The sequence below is a fragment of the Orcinus orca genome, chromosome 3 (genome assembly GCF_937001465.1).
Source record: "Orcinus orca chromosome 3, mOrcOrc1.1, whole genome shotgun sequence".
NCBI classification, from domain to species: domain Eukaryota; kingdom Metazoa; phylum Chordata; class Mammalia; order Artiodactyla; family Delphinidae; genus Orcinus; species Orcinus orca.
In genome coordinates, this window is record NC_064561.1 from 157,254,360 (window position 1) to 157,277,205 (window position 22,846).

At 42.1% G+C, this 22,846-nt stretch overlaps 1 protein-coding gene across 2 annotated transcripts in view; it reads left to right on the forward strand.

The window, feature by feature from the left end:
• ADAMTS12 (ADAM metallopeptidase with thrombospondin type 1 motif 12) overlaps positions 1-22,846 on the forward strand; it is a 396,268-nt gene that overhangs the window by 12,217 nt on the left and 361,205 nt on the right. For both annotated transcript variants that reach the window (XM_049707993.1, XM_049707992.1), the window contains exon 2: positions 7,101-7,462. In XM_049707993.1, the coding sequence (XP_049563950.1) occupies positions 7,101-7,462 (362 nt within the window). The remainder of the gene's footprint in view (positions 1-7,100; positions 7,463-22,846) is intronic.

The following is a 22,846-nucleotide window of genomic DNA, read 5'->3' on the forward strand; positions in this document are numbered from 1 at the left end:
ATATGGTTTTTATCCTTCAATTTGTTAATATGATGTATCATGTTGATTGATTTCTGTATACTGAAGCATCCTTGCCTTCCTGGGATAAATCCAACTTGATCATGGTGTATGATCCTTTTAATGTGCTGTTGAATTCTGTTTGTTAGTATTTTGTTGAGGATTTTGCATCTATGTTCATCAGTGATATTGGCCTGTAGTTTTCTTTTTTGTGACATCTTTGTCTGGTTTGGGTATCAGGGTGATGGTGGTCTCATAGAATGAGATTGGGAGTGTTCCTCCCTCTGCTGTAATTTGGAAGAGTTTGAGAAGGATTGGTGTTAACTCTTCTCTAAATGTTTGATAGAATTTGCCTGTGAAGCTATCTGTCCTGGGTTTTTGTTTGTTGGAAGATTTTAATCACAGTCTCAATTTCAGTGTTTTTGTGGTTGGTCTGTTTATATTTGCTATTTGTTCCTTGTTCAGTCTTGGAAGGTTGTACTTTTCTAAGAATTTGTCCATTTCTTCCAGGTTGTCCATTTTATTGGCATATAGTTGCTAGTAGTAATCTCTCATGATCCTTTTTATTTCTTCAGTGTCCATTGTTACTTCTCCTTTTTCATTTCTACTTCTATTGATTTGAGTCTTCTCTGTTTTTTTCTTGATGAGTCTGGCTAATCGTTTATCAATTTTCTTTATCTTCTCAAAGAACCAGCTTTTAGTTTTATTGATCTTTGCTATTGTTTCCTTCATTTCTTTTTCATTTATTTCTGATCTGATCTTTATGATTTCTTTCCTTCTGCTAACTTTGGGGGGATTTTGTTCTTTTTTCTCTAATTGCTTTAGGTGTAAGGTTAAGTTGTTTATTTGAACTGTTTCTTGTTTCTTGAGGTAGGATTGTATTGCTATCAACTTCCCTCTTAGAACTGCTTTTGCTGCATCGCATAGGTTTTGTGTCGTCGTGTTTTCATTGTCATTCATTTCTAGGTATTTTTTGATTTCCTCTTTGATTTCTTCAGTGATTTCTTGGTTATTAAGTAGCATATTGTTTAGCCTCCGTGTGTTTGTATTTTTTATAGATTTTTTTCCTGTAATTGATATCTAGTCTTATAGCGTTGTGGTCGGAAAAGATACTTGAGATGATTTCAATTTTTTAAAATTTACCAAGGCTTGATTTGTGACCCAAGGTATGATCTATCCTGGAAAATGCTGCATGAGCACTTGACAAGAAAGTGTGTTCTATTGTTTTTGGATGGAATGTTCTATACATATCAATTAAGTCCATCTTGTTTCATGTATCATTTAAAGGTTGTGTTTCCTTATTTATTTTCATTTTGGATGATCTGTCCATTGCTGAAAGTGGGGTGTTAGAGTCCCCAACTATTCTTGTGTTACTGTCTATTTCCCTTTTTATGGCTCTTAACATTTGCCTTATGTGTTGAGGTGCTCCTTTTGTGGGTGCATAAATATTTCCAATTGTCATATCTTCTTCTTGGATTGATCCCGTGATCATTATGTAGTGTCCTTCTTTGTCTCTTGCAATAGTCTTTCTTTTAAAGTCTATTTTGTCTGATAGGAGGCTTGCTAGTCCAGCTTTCTTTTGATTTGCATTTGCATGGCATAACTTTTTTCCATCCCCTCACTTTCAGTCTGTATGTGTCCCTAAGTCTGAAGTGGGTCCCTTGCAGGCAGCATATATATGGGTCTTGTTTTTGTATCCATTCAGCCAGTCTATGTCTTTTGGTTGGAGCATTTAATCCATTTACATTTAAGGTAGTTATCAATATGTATGTTCCTATTACCATTTTCTTAATTGTTTTGGGTTCGTTATTGTAGGTCTTTTCCTTCTCTTGTGTTTCCTGCTAGAGAGGTTCCTTTAGCTTTTGTTGTTAAGCTGGTTTGGTGGTTCTGAATTCTCACTTTTGCTTGTCTGTAAAGGTTTTAATTTCTCTGTCAAATCTGAATGAGATCCTTGCTGGGTAGAGTAATCTTGGTTGTAGTTTTTCCCTTTCACCACTTTAAATACGTCCTGTCACTCCCTTCTGGCTTGCAGAGTTTCTGGTGAAAGATAAGCTGTTAACCTTATGGGGATTCTGTTGTATGGTATTTGTTGTTTTTCCCTTGCTGCTTTTAATATATTTTCTTTGTATTTAATTTTTGATAGTTTAATTAATATGTGTCCTGGCATGCTTCTCCTTGGATTTATCCTGTATGGGACTCTCTGCACTTCCTGGACTTGGTTGCATATTTCCTTTTCCATATTAAGGAAGTTTTCAACTATAATCTCTTCAGATATTTTCTCAGTCCCTATCTTTTTCTCTTCATCTTCTGGGACCCCTATAATTCGAATATTGTTGCGTTTAATGTTGTCCCAGAGGTCTCTGAGACTGTCCTCAATTCTTTTCATTCTTTTTTCTTTAATCTGCTCTGTGGTAGTTATTTCCACTCTTTTATCTTCCAGGTCACTTATCCATTCTTCTGCCTCAGTTATTCTGCTATTGATGCCTTCTAGAGAATTTTTAATTTCATTTGTTGTGTTGTTCATCATTGTTTATTTGCTCTTTAGTTTTCTAGGTCCTTGTTAAATGTTTCTTGTGTTTTCTCCATTCTGTTTCCCAGATTTTTAGATCATCTTTACTACCATTACTCTGAATTCCTTTTCAGGTAGACTACCTATTTCCTCTTCATTTGTTTGGTCTGGTGGCTTTTTACCTTGTTCCTTCATCTGCTGTGTGTTTCTCTGTTTTCTCATTTTGCTTAACTTACTGTGTTTGGGGTCTCCTTTTCGCAGGCTGCAGGTTCATAGTTCCCTTTGTTTTTGGTGTCTGCCACAGGGTGTAAGGTTGGTTCAGTGGGTTGCGTAGGCTTCCTGTTGGAGGGGACTGGTGCCTGTGCTCTGGTGGATGAGGCTGGATCTTGTCTTTCTTGCAGGACCACATTCGGTGGTGTTTTGGGGTGTCTGTGACCTTATTATGATTTTAGGCAGCCTTTCTGCTAATGGGTGGTGTTGTGTTCCTGTCTTGCTAGTTGTTTGGCATGTCTAGCTAGGGTGTCCAGCACTGTAGCTTGCTGGTTGTTGAGTGGAGGTGGGCCTTAGCATTGAGATAGACGTGTCTGGGAGAGCTTTTTCTGTTTGATGTTACATGGATCCGGGAGGTCTCTGGTTGACCAATGTCTGGAACTCAGCTCTCCCACATCAGAGGCACAGGCTTGGCACTCGGCTGGAACACCAACACTTTGTCAGCCACACGGCTCAGAAAAAAAGGGAGAAGAAAAGAAAGAAAGAAAGAAAAAAAAATAAAATAAAGTTATTACAATAAAATTTTTTTAAATTATTAAAAATTAAAAAAAATATTTTTAAAGTAATAAACAAAAAAAAGTAAAGAACGAACAGAACAACCAAACCAAAAAAGAAATCCACCAAAGATAATAAGCGATAGAAACTATATTTAAAAAAAAAAAAAAAAAGGACAGACAGAACCCTAGGACAAATGGTAAAAGCAAAGCTATACAGACAAAATCACACCAAGAAACTTACACAGTCAGAAAAAGAGAAAAAGGGGAAAAATTATGTATCTATACTAAAAAAGAAAAAAGGAAGAGAGCAACCTAATCAATAAACAAACCTACCTATGATAATAAGCTCTAAATACTAAACTAAGTGAAACATAAATCCAGAAACAAATTTGATGCAGAAAGCAAACGCCAAGTCTGCAGTTGCTCCCAAAGTCCACCTCCTCAATTTTGGGATGTTTCATTGTCTATTCAGGTATTCCACAGATGCCGCATGCATCAAGTTGACTGTGGAGATTACCTGAGGGTGTCTGTTCTTCGACCAGACAGGATGGGGTTAACGAAACAGCTGATTAGGGGGCTCTGGCTCACTCAGGCCCGGGGGAGGGAGGGGTACGGATGTGGGGTGAGCCTGTGGCAGCAGAGACCAGCATGACATTGCAACAGCCTGAGGCGTGCCATGTGTTCTCCCTGGGAGGTTGTCCCTGCATCATGGGACCCTGGCAGTGGTGGGCTGCACAGGCTCCCAGGAGGGGAGGTGCGGACAGTGACCTATGCTTGCACACAGGCTTCTTGGTGGCTTCAGCAGCAGCCTTAGCGTTTCATGCCCATCTCTGGGGTCTGCGCTGATAGCCACAGATCGCGCCAGTCTCTGGAGCTTGTTTAGGTGGTGCTCTGAATCCCCTCTCCTCGCGCACCCTAAAACAATGGTCTGTTGCCTCTTCGGCAGCTCCAGACTTTTTCCCGTACTTCCTCCCAGCTAGCCGTGGCGCACTAGCCCCTTCAGGCTGTGTTCACACAGCCAACCCCAGTCCTCTCCCTGGGATCTGGCCTCCGAAGCCCAAGCCTCAGCTCCCAGCCCCCGCCCATGCCGGCGGGTGAGCAGACAAGCCTCTCAGGCTGGTGACTTCTGGTCAGCACCGATCCTCTGTGCGGGAATCTCTCTACTTTGCCCTCTGCACCCCCATTGTTGCGCTGTCCTCCATGGCTCTGAAGCTTCCTCCCTCCGCCACCCCCACAGTCTCCGCCCTCGAAGGGGCTTCCTAGTGTCTGGAAACTTTTCCTCCTTCACAGCTCCTTCCCAGAAGTGCAGGTCCCGTCCCAATTCTTTTGTCTGTTTTTTCTTTTGCCCTACCCAGGTACATGGGGAGTTTCTTGCCTTTTGGGAAGTCTGAGGTCTTCTGCCAGCGTTCAGTAGGTGTTCTGTAGGAGTTGTTCCACATGTAGATGTATTTCTGATGTATTTGTGGGGAGGAAGGTGATTTCCATGTCTTACTCCTCTGTCATCTTGAAGGTTTCCCCATGACAGTATTATTGACTATATTCCCCACACTGTATATTTCATCCCCATAACTCATTTGGTAACTGGAAGTTTGTACCTCTTAATCTCCCTCATCTATTTCACTCATCCCCCTACCCCTTCCCCTTTGGCAACCACCTGTTTATTCTCTGTATCTATGAGTCTGTTCTGTTTTGTTATGTTTGTTCATTTGTTTTGGTTTTTAGATACCATATATAAGTGAGATCATAGGGTATTTATCTTTCTCTTATTTCACTTAGTATTATACCTTCTAGGTTCATCCATGTTGTCACAAATGTGAGATTTCATTCTTTTTTATGCCTAGTAATATTTTATGGCTGAGTAATATTCCATTGTATATATACGTCACATCTTCCTTATCCATTCATCTATTGATAGACACCTATGTTGCTTCCATATCTTGGCTGTTGTAAATAATGCTGCTATGAACATTGGGGTGCATATATGTTTTCAAATTAGTGCTTTTGTTTTCTTTGGAGAAATACCGAGAAGTGGAATTGCTGGATCATATGGTAGTTCTATTTTTAGTTTTTTGAGGAACTGCCATACTGTTTCCCATAGGGTCTGCAGCAACTTACATTCCCCCCAACAGTGTACCAGGGTTGCCTTTTCTCCACATTCTCGCCAATAGTTGTTATTTGTTGTCTTTTTGATGATGGCCATTCTGACAGGTGTGAGGTGATATCTCATTGTGGTTTTGATTTGCATTTCCCCAATGATTAGTGATGTTGAGCATCTTTTAATGTGCCTGTTGGCCATCTGTATGATTCCTTTGGAAAAATGTCTGTTCAGGTCCTCTGCCCGTTTTTTTAACTGGGTTGTTTTTTGATGTTGTCTGTCCTATATTTCATCCAAGGCACAGATGAACGACAAGTGTGTTTGCAGGCAGTTGTCTGGAAAAGAACTCTTTTGTAATTGTACCCTACCAAGTCCAGTTCTTTTGTTTAGCCAGCTACAAATGTGTTCACTGCTACATCCACACAAATGAATTGGGTACCTATGATGTGCAAGATTCTGGCCTCTAAAGGGTTTGGGAATAAATAATATAATAAACAAAAGGCTTTGTAAAATTGGGCTGGGAGCTACAGAAAGTAAGGACATGGGGGTTCAGGGGAGGGAGAAAGAACTTTAAGCAAGGACATTAGGAGAAAGAAGAGGGAGAATTTGAGTTGGGACTTTAAAAAATAAGCATAAGATTATGTTATGTTAAAGATTATGTTAAACATAAGATTTTGATAGAGAGTGTGAAAGACATTGTAGTTGGGGAGGTAACTTGAACAAAGTAACGCAAGTTACAAAGTGCAAGAGGTACAGCTGGGAGGTGGAAATAGAAAAGTAGAAAAAAGAAGAATTTTTTTCCTCTTTCTCTCTCTCCTTCTCCCTCTCCTTCCCCTTTTGTTTTCTTCTTTCCTTCCTTCCCTCCCTCTTTTTTTTTGCCTGAAGCAAAAGATTCGTTTATCTGCGTTTAAGTGGTTTGCTTTAAGTAGTCTGTAATCCAGAGCCTGATGCTTACTCCTTACTAGTTAGATTCCTTGTTATTCTCAAACAGGAGAATGAAGAGGCAATGGTGGAGATTTCAATTTGAGGAAGTCAAAAGGTGTCTGTGTTCTCGTGTGTGGAAGCAAGGAAGAAGTGTGTGTGTCTTGCATTTCTAAAGTGGCAATTTTCATATTTTGACCCCATGCCTCTGATCCTAGTATGTTCCCTTACCATTTTATGTGGTATATTTTATAAAAATAAAAAAGAAACACCCAAGTTCTTTTAAGTACTCATTGCTACATTACAGAACACTTGTGCTGTAACCGTGCAAGGTTTGTCAGAGTGTACATGATGGGTTCACTGCGCTTTTGCAGTTTTCCTCCAACATGACTTAACTGGAAATTCCAGAGGCATTTACACTCCTTATGTGAAGCCCTGTGATTTGTATTAATGAACTCTAGAACTGAAATGTTCCTGTTTGTCATAATGATCTTGCCCCTTTCCTAACCATATTCCTCATGAGTTAATTCTTGTCTTAGTTTGTCTCCAGTAAAACATCTGACATCCAGAGCTATGTCTTGGTGTCAGCTCAGAGAGCCACCTGTCATCTATAAGACAGTCCCAGGTAAATTTGTGTTGTTCGGGGAATTTGATATTGATGGTGTTTGTATGGTGGAAACGATCTCTACACTTCAACAGTGGGATTTTGCAATCAACAGGGTAAAATCTAAGTTCCAAACAAGGTGTATTTGTCTTGCCACAGACTCAGCAGGGATCTCTTAGGCTTATTCTGCGTCTCCTTTTTTTCCAGAGCATTTTGTCAAGGCCCTGCCAGAATACCACGTGGTGGCTCCTGTCCGAGTCGACGCGAGCGGACATTTTCTATCTTATGGCTTGCACCATCCTGTCACCAGCAGCAGGAAGAAGAGAGATTTGGATGGCCCAGAGGACCGGGTGTACTATAGAATTTCCCATGAGGAGAAGGACCTGTTTTTTAACTTGACAGTCAATCAGGGATTACTTTCCAAAAGCTACATCGTGGAGAGGAGATATGGGAACCTCTCCCATGTGAAGATGGAGGCTTCCTCGGGTCCCCCCTGCCATCTCAGGGGCACAGTGCTGCAGCAAGGCACCAGGGTTGGGACTGCAGCCCTCAGTGCCTGCCATGGACTGGTGAGTCCCCTTACTTCTCTGCCCTCAGTCCCTGACTGTCGTGGTCTGCACACCCACTGCCAGTGGGTTTGTAGATGCATTTAACGCATAGGAATTGAGCACTTGTGGTGTGCATGGTCCGGGCTTCCAGACAGGCTGGGGAGAAAATGCATAAAATTAAAATCAGTGTGGGTGGTACGGGGAATATGGACATTGAGGGTCCAGGAAGAACTTCAACCAGGAATATCAGGGCAAGGAGAGGAGGGGATCGGAGTTGGGTCTTCAACCTCCGAGGCAGCTCTGAGCGTGCTGGTGACTGACTGGGTGGCCAGCCCCTTCTGAGTGCGAGGCTTACAGATGGGATGGTGATGGCAGCAGCTGCTATGATCTAATTGTTGACTGCGGGTAGTTTATAATCAGATTTCATGTGGGCCCTTGGGCTGTCAGTTGATTCCTTTGTGCCTCTGTTTTCTCCTCTGTAAAATGGAGATAATGATAGCACCCAACTCACAGAGCAGGGGTTGGCAAACTACAGCCCACAGGCCAAATCTGGACCACCTCTTGTTTCTATAAATAAAACTTTATTGAAACACAGATATGCCCATGTGTTTATATTGTCTACGGCTGCTTTTGAGCTGTAACAGCAGAGCTGAGTGGTCAGGATAGAGACCGTATGGGGCCACGAGGCCCCAGATATTTGCCATCTGGTCTTTGCAGAAAAAGTTTGCTGACCCCTGTAATAGAGTACTGTGAGAATTAAATGAATTCATATATATATAAATCTTAGAAGAGTATTTAGTAAATAATGAAGATTGGCTGCTATTATTATTATTTCTATTTCTAACCTGCCAGACACTGGAACGTGTGGCTTATTATGTGATTTACGCACATTGTCCTCTCTACAATGTCCCCCCACCCCGCCACCAGTTTAGCTATGTTTTAACAGATGATGCAGTTTGGAGATGTTGAATATCTTTACTGTGCTGTTGTTAATTTGAGCCCGAGTCTTTCAACTGTTCTGTGCTGCCTCTCAAAATGTGACCAAGCTTGTTTTTCAAAATTTAAACCTTAAAAAAAAAAGTGGGCCCTTTGCTCCCCCTTACTTCTAGCAGCGACAACAGTGACAGCCCCACTGGCAGCTGCTTGGCGAACAATGCCTAGGACTTATGTTGAGGTTTCGTCATGCTGGAGTAGGGGGCAGGCACCAGCACTAACCAGGGGTACTTAGGGACTGACTGCGGGCGGAAAGCCTCCGGAGTCCTGGGGACAGTTGTGGCAGAGACTTGGGCATCGGCCTTGGCACCTGTACCTGGGCTTTTTTTTTTAATATAAATTTATTTATTTATTTATTTGTTTGTTTGTTTATTTCTGGCTGCGTTGGGTCTTTGTTGCTGCACACGGGCTTTCTCTAGTTGTGACGAGCAGGGGCTCCTCTTCGTTGCGGTGCGTGGGCTTCTCATTGCGGTGGCTTCTCTTGTTGTGGAGCACAGGTTCTAGGCATGTGGGCTTCAGTAGTTGTGGCACGTGGGCTCAGTAGTTGTGCCTCGTGGGCTCTAGAGCACAGGCTCAGTAGTTGTGGCGCATTGGCTTCGTTGCTCTGCGGCATGTGGGATCTTCCTGGACCAGGGTTCAAACCCGTGTCCCCTGCGTTGGCAGGTGGATTCTTAACCACTGTGCCACCAGGGAAGTCTGACCGGGGTTGTTTTGCTGGGCAAACCCGCTAGTGGCGTTCACATTCCTACAGGAAGTGCTCATCTCAAATCCTCCCATCCTTACTGCCAGTTTGATAAGAACCCTACTCTTCATAATTTAAGAGTCTGTTTATCCTGTACCTGTCTAGTTTGGCTTTGCTTGAAAACTGTGGGAAAATTAATGTAAAACATTGTACATCAGTTTATAGGTACCGAGAAAGTTCAATGTTCTGAAGGACCTCTGGGGATGAATCGTTTTGTACGATAAGCGGAAAGTCTTGCTTTGCCATTTTTTGGTAAATCTAGATTTTCATATGTAGCTATTTATCATTTCATAAATGACACAAAATAAAAAAAGATGCCTTATTCTTTGCTTCTTCTCCCAGGGTCTCATACAGTGCTTGGTTGAACCAGGGGATATCTCCTGGCTCCATGGTCCTAATCCTCTGGGTTTCCTCTGGGTTCATATCACATTTTCCCTTTGCAATTTCTGCTTTCATTTCTATGAGACAACCCTGGAAGCATCAGTGTCACCTGATCCTCTACGACTAGGGTAACAGAAGAAAGAGCCCTTGTTCTAGAAGGACAGGCACATAGGAGTGAAGTGATCCACAAAACCAACATGCAAAAGCCACACTGCTCCAGAGAACACTGATGGGGGAACCCACATATAGTCACCACCATTAACCATTCATGAACCATTATCGTGCTCATAAAATCCCAGAAAGTTTAAATGCCATTGCCTTTCTGTGGCCTAGAGCAGTTTGGTCTGTGACTTCACAGAATCAACATCACCTGGGATTTCATTAAAAAGGCAAATTCATGGGCTCCACTTCAGAACCGGTGCATCAGAATCTCTGGGGGTGGGCAGAAACCTATGTGAGTGTGTTTTAACAGCTTCACTGAGATGTAATTCACATACATACAATTTACCCACCTAAAGTATACAATCCAATGGCTTTAAATATGTTCACAGGGTTGTGCAGCCCTCACCACAATAGAGTTTAGAACATTCTCATTAGCCCCCAAAGAAACCCCTTAGCAGTCACTCTCCAATCCTCCCATCTCCCCTCCTCCGTGGGAGCCTCACATCTACTTTTGGTGTCTGTTAACTGCTTTCTTTGAAACCTTTGATTTAATGACCTCTTCAGGAGATTCTGATGCTCCCTAAAGGCCTGGACTAGGGCAGTCATTCTTAACCCAGGCTGAACATTAGATCAACTAAGGCTTTTTTTTTTTAATTGAAATATAGTTGATTTACAATACTGTGTTAATTTCAGGTATACAGCAAAGTGATTCAGTTATATATATATATGTGTATATATATATATATATATTTCAGATTATTTTTCATTATAGGTTATTACAAGTTACTGAATAGTTATTCCCTGTGCTGTATAGTAGTACCTAAGGAGCTTTAAAAAAGTACCCATGCCACAACCCCATCTTCCAGATGCTCTGATTTGACTGGTCAGTGGGGGTGGAGCCCAGGCATCAGTATTTTTAAAAGCTCTCTAGGAGATTCCGATGTGCATTAGGTGCTGCCAATCACTGGATTAGTGCGAGTGGGTATTAATTAGCAGTGTTAGCCAGTATTGCTCTAAAGTAGCCGCTCACCCCAGGTGATTCTAGCGTGCAGCCAGGGTTGAGGACCATTGCCCTCAATTTCTCCCTACTTCCATCTTGTTTTCTCTAAGGGAAATTGCATACAGTTTAGCATTATTCCAGGCTTGGGAATAGAATACTGGGAGCTTTGCAATTTCTAATGGCCCCAGAGAGCTGCAGGATCCACCATGTGGCCATTTTCAGATTCAGATTTCAGATTCATGCTAAGCACAGGAGCACAAAGAAACGAATGTGAACTAATAGACTTATGTGGTGGCCAAGATGATGGAAAGTTTTAGATCTAAATCACTGAATGATGTTTTTCCAGGAGAACCAGTCCACTGGGATTATTTTGAATCTTTTCACACATAATTGGACAATTAATGGATGATTATAAAAAAGGCACCAAAAGCCCAATGAGTTCGTTTTGTGAGCACACAAGTTGGCTGGCTTCAAGCTCATTTGCTCACGTGCCATCATTTCACAGTGCTCATCTACAGTGGTTCTAGTCAAAAGGTAGTGGTTGGACTTGCGTCTGATTTCTCCTGGCCAGTTGTCTGGGGCCTGATCTCCAGGATATTTATTTTCCTTTTCACCCAGGGACGACCCCACACTCAGATTCACAGGATGGCAGGCTTAGGATATGCTGCCTCTAAGCCTCCCAGCACTCCTAGGGACAGAGGTGGCATTGGGGAAGGCTTTCTGAGGCAGGAAACCCTCTTGTGTGGAGCAGGACATTTGCTTCTTGTTCGTATGGCTCAGGGCTGGCATATTCTTTGCTTCAGATGGGCTCATCCTAATGTTGGAGGCTGTGTTCTCTTGGAGTTTTCTATAATTTGAGGTTCATCTAGTCTCCCTTGGAGAAGACTCAGATGGTTACAAACTGAAGACCCAAGAAAGGTCACCCATGACAAGATGTGGGATGACCTCCTTCCTCCAGTTAATATCCTCTCACACGGCTCTGGTACCCATCCTCTTGGAAGCTGCTTTCAGACCGGGTCAGTCCCTGTCTGAAAGTTGGCTCAGCAACTTTCTCTCTGTCATCTTCACCATTTTCACCATCTTTTCCCCTCAACACTTGTATAAACTTTGAAGTTATGGAATTTGTTTCTTTTGAACAGTTTAGTTGATTTGTTTTATTCTATGTTCTTTGATAGAGAAACTGTATTCTTTAATCAATTAGATTCGGAATTCATCCGCAGTGGGAGTTGTTACCTGTGAGAACCCTGGGGTGGTGCTGGATTTGCTGTTATCAAGGGCCCTACAGGATGTGTTGCAGGCTAGTTTGCTATTCGTATTTCAGTTTAGATTTCTGGACTGGGAGGATAGTGCAAGGTGTTAGACTCCACACTTATGTGTGATACAGGATTGGGGTTCTGCCTCTTCATGGAGTACCCCACTTCCACCAAGGGGCTTGGGCTAGGCATGCACTATCTAGACTGCATACTTGAGTCAGTAAAAAATTATTTTTAATTTTTACTCACAGTCAGGCACAGTATTTCTCAGCTCAGTCTTTATTAAAGTGAATACAGTTCTTGGCTCCATCCTAAACCCTAGCCTCAATTCCAGGCCCTGCTGAGGAGTTGAAGGCTGACCCCTAATCTGAATAGCAGGGTTATTCAACTTCAACTCCTACTCAACTCTCTTTCGCTTTCCCTTTGGGCCTATTGAGATTTCCTGTCTTGTTTCAAGCTCAACTATGGATTAAAATTCTGAAAAGGTGTTATTTTTAGTTTTTTTAGAGTTAAACTTTTTATCTTGAGATAGTTGTAGTTTCATATGCCGTTGTAAGAACCTATACAGAGAGGTCCCCTACCCCCCCAGTGGTAACATCTTGCAAAATTACTATATAATATCATAGACAGGATCTGACATGGATACCAAGATGCCCAACATTACCATCAAAACAATCACTCATGTCGTCCTTTTAGGCACACTCATTTCCTTCCTGCCTCCATTCTCTTTTGAGTTAATTTTTGTTTAAAGTGTGAGACTTAGGTAAAGGCTCATTCCTTTTCTTCCTCCCTCCCTCCCTCCCTCCCTCCCTTCCATCCTTCCTCCTTTTTCTTCTCTTTTTTTTGCCTATGGATGTCTGATTGCTCTAGCACCATATTTTAAAAGGCTACCTTCCCTCTATTGAATTGCTTCTGCACTTGTCAAAAATCAGTTGGACATATTTCTGCGAGTCTATTTCTGAGTTTTATGTTCTAGTCTACCAATAGAATTTTCATTCCTATGTCTTCATTACTATTGCTTTAAAATCAGTATTGAAATCAAGTAGACTGATTGCTCCCATTTTATTCTTCTTTTTCAGAATTGTTTTAGTAATTCTAACTTCTTTTCCTTTCCATATAAATTTTAGAATAATCTGACAATAAAAAATTGCTGAGATTTTTTTGACAGGAATTATATTAAACCTATATATTAATTTGGGGAAATTGACATTTACTACATTAGTCTTCTAATCCATGAACATGGTAGGTCTCTTCCAATTCTGCCCATGAGACCTATCTAGGTTGACTGGTGGAACTGAAAGGTCCACGATGCTTGGTCCTCCCTCTTTCCCAAGGTGAGAGTTATACAGCCTTCTGGGAAGGAATTCTAAATTCCACTCTGATGGCATTTCTCACAGGAAATCTTCCAGCCCATCACCCTTATAATATCACCCACTGGGTGGGCTGTCCTTGTGGGGCATCAGACCTACCCCACCCATAGGGTAGTTAGTGTGGGTAGAGAATGAGTCCCTTAAATAGACTCCAACAGTTGCCTTTTTTTCCCCTCTGGGTCAGATAATTTATTTGGGGAAAAAAAATAGTGAACCATTTTTGCAAATTTGTTCCCCTGGTTTGTTTGGTCATATTAATTCTTGCAATATTCTGTTTTGGAAAGTTTCCTGATTCTAAATTAGTCTGGTAGAATGATAGCAATTTCTTCTGTGCTGAGCCTCACTGTCTCCCCATCATGGAAAGACGGGGGCTGGTGGGATGACCACATTTTATTCATAGGTGAGATTTGGCTCATCGATTTAGGGCATGCTTGGAGAAGAGTGTCCTGGTGTAACATAAGTTTCTATGCCCCAGTAGTATGATCTATGATTTCTTTTCAGTCTGAAGGACTTCAGTGCCCTTTTAATTTGACTGCCTTTTTACAAGCTTTTAAATGTGCAACCTATCTGGAAAGTTGTGGCAAGAACCTGCTTTTTAGTGACTGTTTTCATTCCAACATGCCCTTTGCAATCTATCCGTCTATCTATCCATCTATCTATCATCATTATATCTATCAATCTAATCATCTAATTATTTGTCTGTCTATCTATCATCTATATCCTCTATCTCTATCTCTGTATATGTATGTGACTAACTACTACATTTGTATATCTAACTCTAACATTTCTTGGAACTTCAACTCTCTATCTGCCATTTCCACATGCCTAACAGGAATCTCAAATTTAAGATGTTCAAAGCAACACCCTCAATTCCCTGCTCCCACACTCTTCCCCATTGCTGTACGTGGTAACTCCATTTTCCCTGTTGCCCAGGTCAAAAACCCATGGAATTATTCTATCATTGACTCATCTCTTTTTCTCACACTCTCTATCTATTCTTATCAGCAAGTCCTATCAGCTCTTCCTTCAAAATATCAATATATTCAGAATTTACCACTCTTGTCACTTCCACAGCTAACCCCCTAGTCCAGAAATTCTCAGCAGGGCTGGTTGTGCCCGCCAAGTGACATTTGGCAATGTCTGGAGACATTTTGGGTTGTCACCACTGGGGGAGGGGAGGATTGCATCTGGCATCTAGTGAGGCCAAGGATGCTACTAAACTTCCTATAATGCACAGAACAGCCCCACAACAAAGGATTATATGGTCCAAAATGTCAATTGTTCCGAGGCTGAGAAACTGTGCCCTAGTCCTAGTCACCATTCTCTCTCCTCTGGACCATTGCATCGACCTCCCAAGTGGCTCCTCTGCTTCTTCCCTTAACTCCCTACAAGCTATTACTCGCAGAGTGACAAGACTGGACTTCTAAACACATTTATAGAGCAGTGCATTCTTCTGCTTAAAATCTTCTACTGGTTTTAAGTCCACGATGCTTGGTCCTCCCTCCCTCAAGAAAATCCAAATAACTTGCCCTGGCTTCCAAAGCTCCCTCTGATCTGGGGGGCCCACCTCCCTGCACCCCTCTCCCACCATGTTGCCCTCCTGCAGAGTCCTCTAGCCACACTGACCTTCTCTCTGTTTTTCAAAGTATCAGGCACACTCTGGCTTCATTGTCTTTGCATGGACGGTTTCTTCTGCCTACAACACTCTTCCCTCGGATTTCTACACAGCTGCTCCTTCTTCTTCTTCTGTCTTTCAGATCCCAGCTTGTGGTATTCCCTGACTACACAAAGTCTACACTCCTCCGGTATTCTATCGCATTGCCTATTTTATTTTTTAAAAAACCTACAATACCTGATATTTTCTTCTCTTTTTTGCTTAACTTTTCTTCCTCTCACCCTGTCTTGTTTGCACATGTTAAGCTATGTTTCATAATAAACACTCAGTAAATAGTGGTTGAATGGATGTGCTTATTTCAGTATTTAGCCTTTATACTGCTCCAAGTTTCTGTAGACCCTCCCAGTCTGTGGCTTCACAATGAGATTATAATTCCTCAGCTACCCAAGCAATGGCTTGAATGCCATCTATTGAACTCCAGAATGCAGTCTGCTTAAATGTTCCCTGAGCCACTTCTGATGGGTTCCCAGGGTGCTGGCTCCCCATCATGGCTGGGTGATGTTACCTCTACTCCAAGATCCTCCTGGGTCTATCACTCTACAAGCATGGTGACTGCCACCATCATGTTGACTTTGGCAAGGGGACACCGCAATCAACTTTGCTATTCTCTTCTGCATCTCATTCAGGCCTTTTCTTTGTTCTGTAAAACACATCAGAGTCCAAACTATAATTTTCAGCAAGATTTCTTTGAAGGTTTGCATGTAAAAGGAAGAGAAGTACAACACAAATAATAACCTAAAACTGCCAGTCACCTTGGCTGTGCTTAGAGCCTAGGCTGAACTTCAAGAGCATCTCTAACCAAGCACTTGGGCTTTCATCATGTAGCATGAATCACCCTACAGCAATCTCCAGTGTAAGGGATGCCCCTAAACGTAGTTCTCTCCGGAGGCCTGGGTCCAATCATGAGGCTGCTGGGAAAGGAGGAAATTTCCCTAGCCTGAGGCCCATCTTTGTTTCTAGTTCTCCTTTCCAGGAGTTCCTTTCAAGGAATATCTACTTTCTTCAGAGGGATGCCCAACCTAAAGGTGCTGGGTCCCACCGGGCAGTTTTTGCGTTACAAACCCTACAAAGGTACCCCATCCAGGGGACCAGTTGGGGCTGAAATCCATCTCAGGCTCTGCCAGCCGAACCATGTCCTGGCTCCAGGAGGAAAAGGGGTATTTTTATAATCCTTGTGCTCAAAGAGGAGCATCTTTTTGTAATTTGTCTACTTAGATGCGGTGCCTTTTAAAATTCATCTGTCTGGAGGGGGCATCTGTTAAAATTTCATCTGCCTCCCCTGCAATTGCCCCCTCTTGCAATTTGCACAAATGTGTGCTACTGCAGTAGCCCTGGAGCCCCCTTCCCATAGGACTTGGCTCTGTGGCCCCCAAGTGACAATCACAGGGGAACACAGCAATCCACGGCCAGTGTGTTCCCCAAAGCCTGAGGTATTCAGTTTCAAATAACAGTGTGGAGAGATGGGGTGTGTGTGCATTAGTAACAGATCCTTTTCCACTGAGCTGCAGCAAGTCCTGACCGAGTGCCTTTCCCAATCTCCCTTTTGCTTCAAGGTGAAGAACAAGTCTGTTCTATTTCCTGAAACTCGGGGGTCTTTGCTACTGATCTCTAGTGAACAACTGCTTGAGCTGGAACACAAGGGAGGGGGTCTTCTCAAGAAGAAACAATTATTGATACATAAAGGCTCAGTTTCTATAAATATGTGTAGAGAAAAAACACTGCTCCCATACAGATGCCCGAAACTGCAGTGAAACATTTCTGCTGAAATATATACCCAAGAGTCATGTTTGAAGGCATCCTTTTCTTTCTTTGCTTAGCCATCTTCACCCGGAAGGGAATAGAATTTTAATCTTTGTCACCAGAACAAATGGAAGGGATACTCTGAAAAGAAATTCAATCTTCGGATGCAGGACAGTATGGAACTCTGGAATCGTTTTCCAGCTTCTAACCAGCAAGGTATCAGTTTTTGCTAGGATGGGCTGTTACAATAATTTTCACAGTTTAAATTTTGTTAGGTTCCGATGTCCAAAAATGCAAACATTAAGTGTTCTCTGCGTTTTGCTATGTGGATGCTACAAATGAGATTAGTGACATTTAAAAGTCTCTGCTTTATGGTGGTGCCTCTAATGAGAGGGATATACTTTATACCATGTCACTCCCTCGAGTGCTGTTGAGTTCTTGGCCCAGCTGGAAAGCCCTGCTGGTTCCTAACATACAATCCAAAAATGCAGCCGTTTCTGCCCTCTTGTTCTTGAACTCAGCTGAAGCTTGGGGCGATGTAGCTGAGGAATGAAACCCGCTGGCAGAGCTGTGTGGGAAAACTTTCTCAGCGCGGCTTCTCGCCTTGCTTCCCGATGTGGAACTTGGTGGCTTATTTGCAGAAAGCGCTCATTTGAGTTGCGAGGTGCCTGTGTGTCAGAGTTTGTTGTTCCTCGCCAGGGGGAGGGAAAGAAATGCTCTGTGTATCTCCTAACTCTGCTCCCAGGCCGAGGAATTCTCCGTGACCCCTGACCTTTGGGGGTTGCCTGGTAAGACCCATGCTTACTCAGACATTAGACTTTGGAACGGGGCCTCTAGCAGGCGGGAGATTCCTCCCCTCACCATTAATGCTTTGTGTTACAGGTTCATAAATATGAGCATTTCCACCCCCCCACCCCCCCCACCCCCCGCTTCTCTCCCTTTTTGTCTTTCTGCTTATTTTTCAATTCATCAGGTTCATTTTGTGAGTTCCCAGCTTGACAGATTGAAAGCGAGAGAGAGAGACCTGAAGAATCGGTAGTTCAAGAAGCACTGATTGTGAATCAGGGATCCTACCTATGGTCCAGGAGAGGAATGACCCTCAGCTGTGATGGGAGATGAGCGGCTGGATGTTCTGTTTATTACCAGGCTAATTACTTGGCTTCCGGGTCCACACAAGTGCAGCATAGACACGTTACTCTTCTCTTCTCTGGAGACTCCGCTTTGAATCTCATTTCTGTTTTCATTACAGAGACTGAAGATTAGGTGTCCAGAGTTTCTCACTAGATGTTCATATATTAATATTTCTCTTCTTTTTTGATCCAGCATGAATCATAGGTCAAGGGAGCTTAAATATTAGCTTTCAGAAAGATCTGGTTCTTTTCAAAAATGTCTCCATTAACTGACAGATGTTAATAAGAACGTTGAAAAGTGAGAAAACAGGAGGCCTGGGTTTTAGGTTTTGTAATTGAAAATAACGTTTTAACTTGACTTTTGGAGATGATCTTTCAGGGTGATAGGACTGATTTAATTTTAACCACCATATAACCCATGTCGGAGAGACACAGCCAAGTCGGGGGAGATGGCATACTTTTCACATGGAGCAGTCCCACCGGATTTGGGAGTCACAGGAACTGAGTTCAAGTCCAAGCTCGATACTTACTAACGATGTAACCTTAGATGGGATCCTTTGCCCCTTTGGGTCTCTTATTTCAGTGGACTGGGTCCTTGCAGCTAAATGTGTGGCCCATGGACCAGCAGAATGAGCACCACCTGGGAGCCTGTTAGAAATGCAGGTTCTCAGATCCCACCCCTCTCATCTGCTGAATCAGAGCCTAAATGTTAACAAGATCCCCATGGGATTTGTATGTGCATTAAAATTTGACAGGCGCTGGCCCATCAAACCCAGCTTCCCTAATTCTATTTGAGTTCAGTCTTTTACCTATTGCATCCTTTTGGCAAATTGTTTGCCCAAATGCCCAATGATGCCTAGAAGCAGTGGGCGGGAGATGCTGCTTATTCTAATCGGTGTCGATGAGTGAAAGGATGGAAGAGGAATCTTAGATAATGTGACCCAGAAAAAGACTGAGAAGGTACATGTGACCTTGGGAGCCAAATAAGACGGGTTATAGTGGTCAGGTGTACCCATTGTCATCCTTTGCTGCTCTTCTGTCCTCTGCCGTTTTTGTTATATTAGAGCCCGTGTCTTTGGCGTGGCAGCTTTTACCAGGACAACTTCTGGTGGTTCTCAGGCTCTTGCATTCTCATCTCTCTGGTGCCTGTGCTAAGTAGCAATCTCTTGTTTCTGTGTCTTCAACTAAACTGTTGAGAAGAGACAAGCTTTCTGGGCCCTGGAAGGCTGGGAGAGACAATAACAACTGATACTGTTTAGACTTTCGTCCCCTTTCCGAAGGGATGGAGCCTTGTTGATGGTAAGTTTGGGTTAAGAATGAAGAGACCTTGATGTTTATAAATATTCCCTTAAGAGATTATAAGTGTGGCATTTTCCAGAATGTTTGTGCAAGTCTAGGTATAAAAGGCAAAGCAAGAATGGGGCTCCCTTCTCAGCTCTGGGAGGACACTATCCATGCAGAGAGGGCCACTTACAGCAGTGCACCCCCTAGACCACAGGGACAGGAAACACGGCCTCTGCTCCTGGGCCTGGCCACCTTACTTCCATTAAGTTCTATATCCTTGACTAAATACATTGGGGCCTTAGAGAAAGTGTGCATGTGTTTCTCTTTCCACTTGTCTGTAACCATTTGTTAACACCACAGTTGTCCTGTTTGCATTCTTCATAGATTATACCTGGTTATTTGCTTTTAAGCCTTTAAAAATAGTCAAAAACTGAAAATCTTCCTCTAAGCAAACCCATTAGAAAATGAACTTCTGAGATTCCCCAATGGTGTATGTTGCTGGATTTGTTGATTTCCCTGCTTGAGATAATCCAGGAGTTCACTTAAAAAGGTGCTTCCTTCCAGACCCAGCTTCTTTGACTTCCAGACCACACATTCTCACTGCAATTCCTTCATGGTTCTGCAGTGAAGTTGGCTGGGATGACAGTAAGCTATTCTGAGAAACAGATTTATCAGTTACAAAAGTTCATACTAAACGGTCCCATTTCATGTCATTGACTCTCCCCTTCACCAATCCACCCTCCCCTGACCACCCGCCACCCTGTTTACAGACAGATTTTTCTCTGGAAATTTTTTCCTCACTTGATTTCTGCTTTGGCCCCAAAGAATGAGTCACACAATTAAAAAATGCACAGCTTCCAGTATCTGACTGGGTCATCAGATAGCACTACTTTCCTTCCAAGCAGGCTTCCTTTCTTCTAGCAAATTAAAAAAAAAAATTTTTTTTTTAAGTTTACCACTGAACTTCTCTCTTTCCGATCCTCCAACATTCTCGGCTTGTCTCTTAATGACCAATCTCCCGACCCTCCCCGGTTGTGAGTTTTCTGGGCTTTCTCTTTGGCTTTCCTTTCTCTTGCTTTTGCTGTATTTTAGTTATTTTTACAATTTTTAAAAGCACATCTGCAGAAGGAACACATGAGGTTGAGCTGTTCATTGAATGAAGCTTATTTAACTTCTAAAACTTATGTATATATTTAGCTTTGAAAATAATTTATGTATTTTATATGTTTACATTACATATAATTTTAAATATATACATTTAACTCATATAACATACAACATAAGTTATTTAACTTATATAATTTATATAAATTTCTTACCTCTTTTCCAACCTCTACATAACTTGATAGAGAAAGAACATTGGAAATGAGCTGCTTATAGCAGAGTTTCCAGACAAATTGGTGTTTATTGCAGGTAGAGGAACAGACTGTGTGTGGGGGGGGGAGGGGAGGGAGGGAGATAGCTAATAGAGAATGTCTACAGAAAGCAACTTTTATCTGAAGCTGTGGTTCAGAGGATGGATGAAATCACAGCGACTGTTACAGCTGAAGTCGTAAAACATCCTTGACCATCATTTGTTTGAAATTGCACTGGAGCGAAGGGCACGTCTGATCTTGGAGGATGGATAGAAGGCACTCATCTAGTTTCTCTTCTGACTGGGTATTCTTTTCTCTCTGGAAGGTTGTGATGGCATTTGCCTTGCCAAATGAACAGGAAAGGATTTGAGATCTACTGATAAATGCTTTACATCCTTCCTCTGGAAATGATTCAGTCTTTTACTAGTTAATTCTGTTTCCATTCAACTGTTTTAATAAAGAGATGCAAGTTTGACAAGTGGGCTTTTCTTCCCTTTTAATTCAATCTCTAGTCCAGTCCACTGTGATGTAGGTTTAAGAAGAGTATTTTATTAATCAAAAACATGGGACTTGGAGTTGAAAAACCTGTACTTTATGTCTGACTGCTCCTGGCTCTCAGGAGCTCTGAGGCAAGTCCCTTAATTCCTCAAGCTTCCAGCTTCCTTGTCTGTGAAATGAAGGCTGAACAATTTCCATGATCTCATAGAACTCAGGACCACTGAAACTGTGACCAGTCTGTGGCCAAGGTACTTACGATCACTAACATACTATCGTTTACCATGCAGGGTCCATCCATGTTGTCCCAAATGGTAGGATTTCCTTCTTTTTAAAGGCTGAATATTATTCCATGGTGGTGGTGTGTGTGTGTGTGCATGTGCGTGTGAGTGTGCATGTATGTGTGTGTGTGTCTCTCTCTCTCTGTCTCTCTCTCTCTCTCTCTCTATATATATATATATACATATATATCACATTTTCTTTGTCTATTATCTATTGATGAACATTTGGGTTATTTCCATGTTTTTGCTTTTGTGAATAATGCTGCAGTGCATGTGGGAGTGAAGATATCTCTTTGAGATCCTGATTTCATTCCTTTTGGATACCTACCCAGAAGTCTGATTGCTGGGTCATATGGTAGTTCTATTTTTAAGTTTTTTGAGGAATAGCCATACTATTTTCCAGAGCAGTGGCACCGTTTCCCATTCCCACCAACAGCGTATAAGTGTTCCAGTTTCTCCACATTCTCCCCAACCTTGTTAGCTTGTTTTTTTTTTTTTTTTGATAATAGCCATTCTGACAGGCATGAGGTGGTATCTCATGGTGGTTTTGATTTGCATTTCCCTGATGATTAGTGATGTTGAGCATCTTTTCATATACCTGTTGGCCGTTTGTATACTTCCTTTAAAGGTTGAATAGTATAAGCTATCAATTGCTTAAAAAGGAAGACAATTCTTACTGTAGACTTTTAAAATCTCAATGTCTCTGTGGAGAGCAGAAGTTGTGTGTAAGTTAGGCACCGTGGAATTTCCAGACCAGAGCTGGAGCCTTGTGGCATAGTAGGGCCAAGCTCTGAACTTGGAGCCAGAAGATCTACATTTTAAGCCTGTGATTGTAGCTTGCTTCAAGGAGTTGGGTCTGACAGCTAGGTGCAGTAAGGGACCCCTTGACTATTCTCTATAGGTCCTCTGTGCATTTTGTCAATGTCCACCTTGGGAACATTCCACAGCGAATGCTTACATGGAGAAGTGCAAATATCACTGCTACCATTAATAAATGTCCACAGTATCAGAATGATGTCATTGTGCTTAGCTGTTGGTGTTAGATATTAGATAACTAATTGTAAACATATAATTCGGATGTTCATAAGTGCTATGAATGCTATAGGAGCATATAAAAGAGGGACGCAGTGAGGTCTGGGATTTTGGAGAAGGCTTCCATGAGAAGATAATTTTTAATCTGAGTTTGAAGGACAAATAGGAGAAAAAGGTGGAAGACAGCATTTCTGGAACATGTGTACCGGCCATGGGGCAGGAAGGAGCAAAGGAAGCCCCTTGGAGGAACTGCGAGAAAGGGGTGTGGCTGGAAAGCAGAGAGAAGGTCTTTTTACTCTCTCTAATTAATAAATATTTAGGGGGAAAAGAAAATTTTGAAACTATGCAAACATTCTCTTTCTCATAGACTTTCAATTTATCCATTCATTTATTTATATTAGTATGAACTTGTGTCCATACTAATAAATCATTATTTACTGTGATGCTCAATTGTCTCAGTTTGGTCAGTGGAAGTCCTTCAATCTGGCTTCTGTGTCCTTTTGACTTGACCC